General features: G+C 42.1%; 2 protein-coding genes across 2 annotated transcripts in view; both read right to left on the reverse strand.

The window, feature by feature from the left end:
- Nucleotides 1–166, reverse strand: part of LOC115234466 (ribosome biogenesis protein NSA2 homolog) — a 2,715-nt gene extending 2,549 nt beyond the window's left edge. Inside the window, exon 1 of the mRNA XM_029805558.1 lies at nucleotides 58–166. The gene's annotated coding sequence lies outside the window, so the exon portion shown is untranslated. The remainder of the gene's footprint in view (nucleotides 1–57) is intronic.
- Nucleotides 1–191, reverse strand: part of LOC115234476 (ubiquitin-40S ribosomal protein S27a) — a 4,032-nt gene extending 3,841 nt beyond the window's left edge. Inside the window, exon 1 of the mRNA XM_029805580.1 lies at nucleotides 58–191. Within this exon, the coding sequence (XP_029661440.1) occupies nucleotides 58–67 (10 nt within the window). The 5' untranslated portion in view covers nucleotides 68–191. The remainder of the gene's footprint in view (nucleotides 1–57) is intronic.
- Between the last annotated feature and the right edge of the window lie 621 nt (nucleotides 192–812).

Here is an 812-nt window from a genome sequence, read left to right on the forward strand (position 1 = left end):
GCGTCGTGTTTGGGCTTTTCTTTTCGCTAAATTGCAGAAAACAATATTGGGACCTACCTTCGATCATGCAGCGAGAATACGGAAAAGAACAACAACCCAGGAGTATGCGAAGTGCTAACTGTTAACTAGAGTTGCTGACACGCTCTCGGCTCTCGCGATGCCGGAAATGACAGCTTGCGCGACATCTGCAAACTGCTGATTTAGGTAGAATGGCCGCGTTCAGCAGAGAAAGCGCTCAGTTATCGTCTTGTCAACACTCGACGTTGATTCGTTGGTTCTAAGTGCCGATCTACAATAGGCAATTTAAGCCCTAAACCTTATGACTTAACCTCTAAACTATGACGTATTTTCGACCTTAAACATTTCTCGCGCTGCCTTAAGCCCTAATCTCTAAGCCCTATGCGAGTTGGCCAACTCCCATCTTTTAAAGCTTAGAGCTTGAGGCTAGGATCGATGTAATTTTTCTCTTAAAACAAAGGCTAAATCTTAAATCACCTATTGTAGACCGGCACTAATGCAATGTTTCAAACACATCTCTAGCGTCTCCCCGACCGCAAAGTCTTAGTGCCAGTCTACAATAGGTGATTTAAGCCCTAAGCCTTAAGAAATTGACGTACAGCAAGGTCGCTTGGAAATCTATAGTTCACGTAACATATATTATAGATTTCCAGGCGATCTATGCGCTCAATGCGTGAAACGGAACGCACTGAACGCATTCGCAGGCTTCAATAGCGTACATATTTTACTGCAATCAAAAGGTATCATTCTGATTATTAACAAAATGGAATAGAAAATATTGAAAATATTGATAA

Source organism: Formica exsecta, unplaced genomic scaffold, assembly GCF_003651465.1.
Source record: "Formica exsecta isolate Colony F162 unplaced genomic scaffold, ASM365146v1 scaffold108, whole genome shotgun sequence".
Classification (NCBI taxonomy): domain Eukaryota; kingdom Metazoa; phylum Arthropoda; class Insecta; order Hymenoptera; family Formicidae; genus Formica; species Formica exsecta.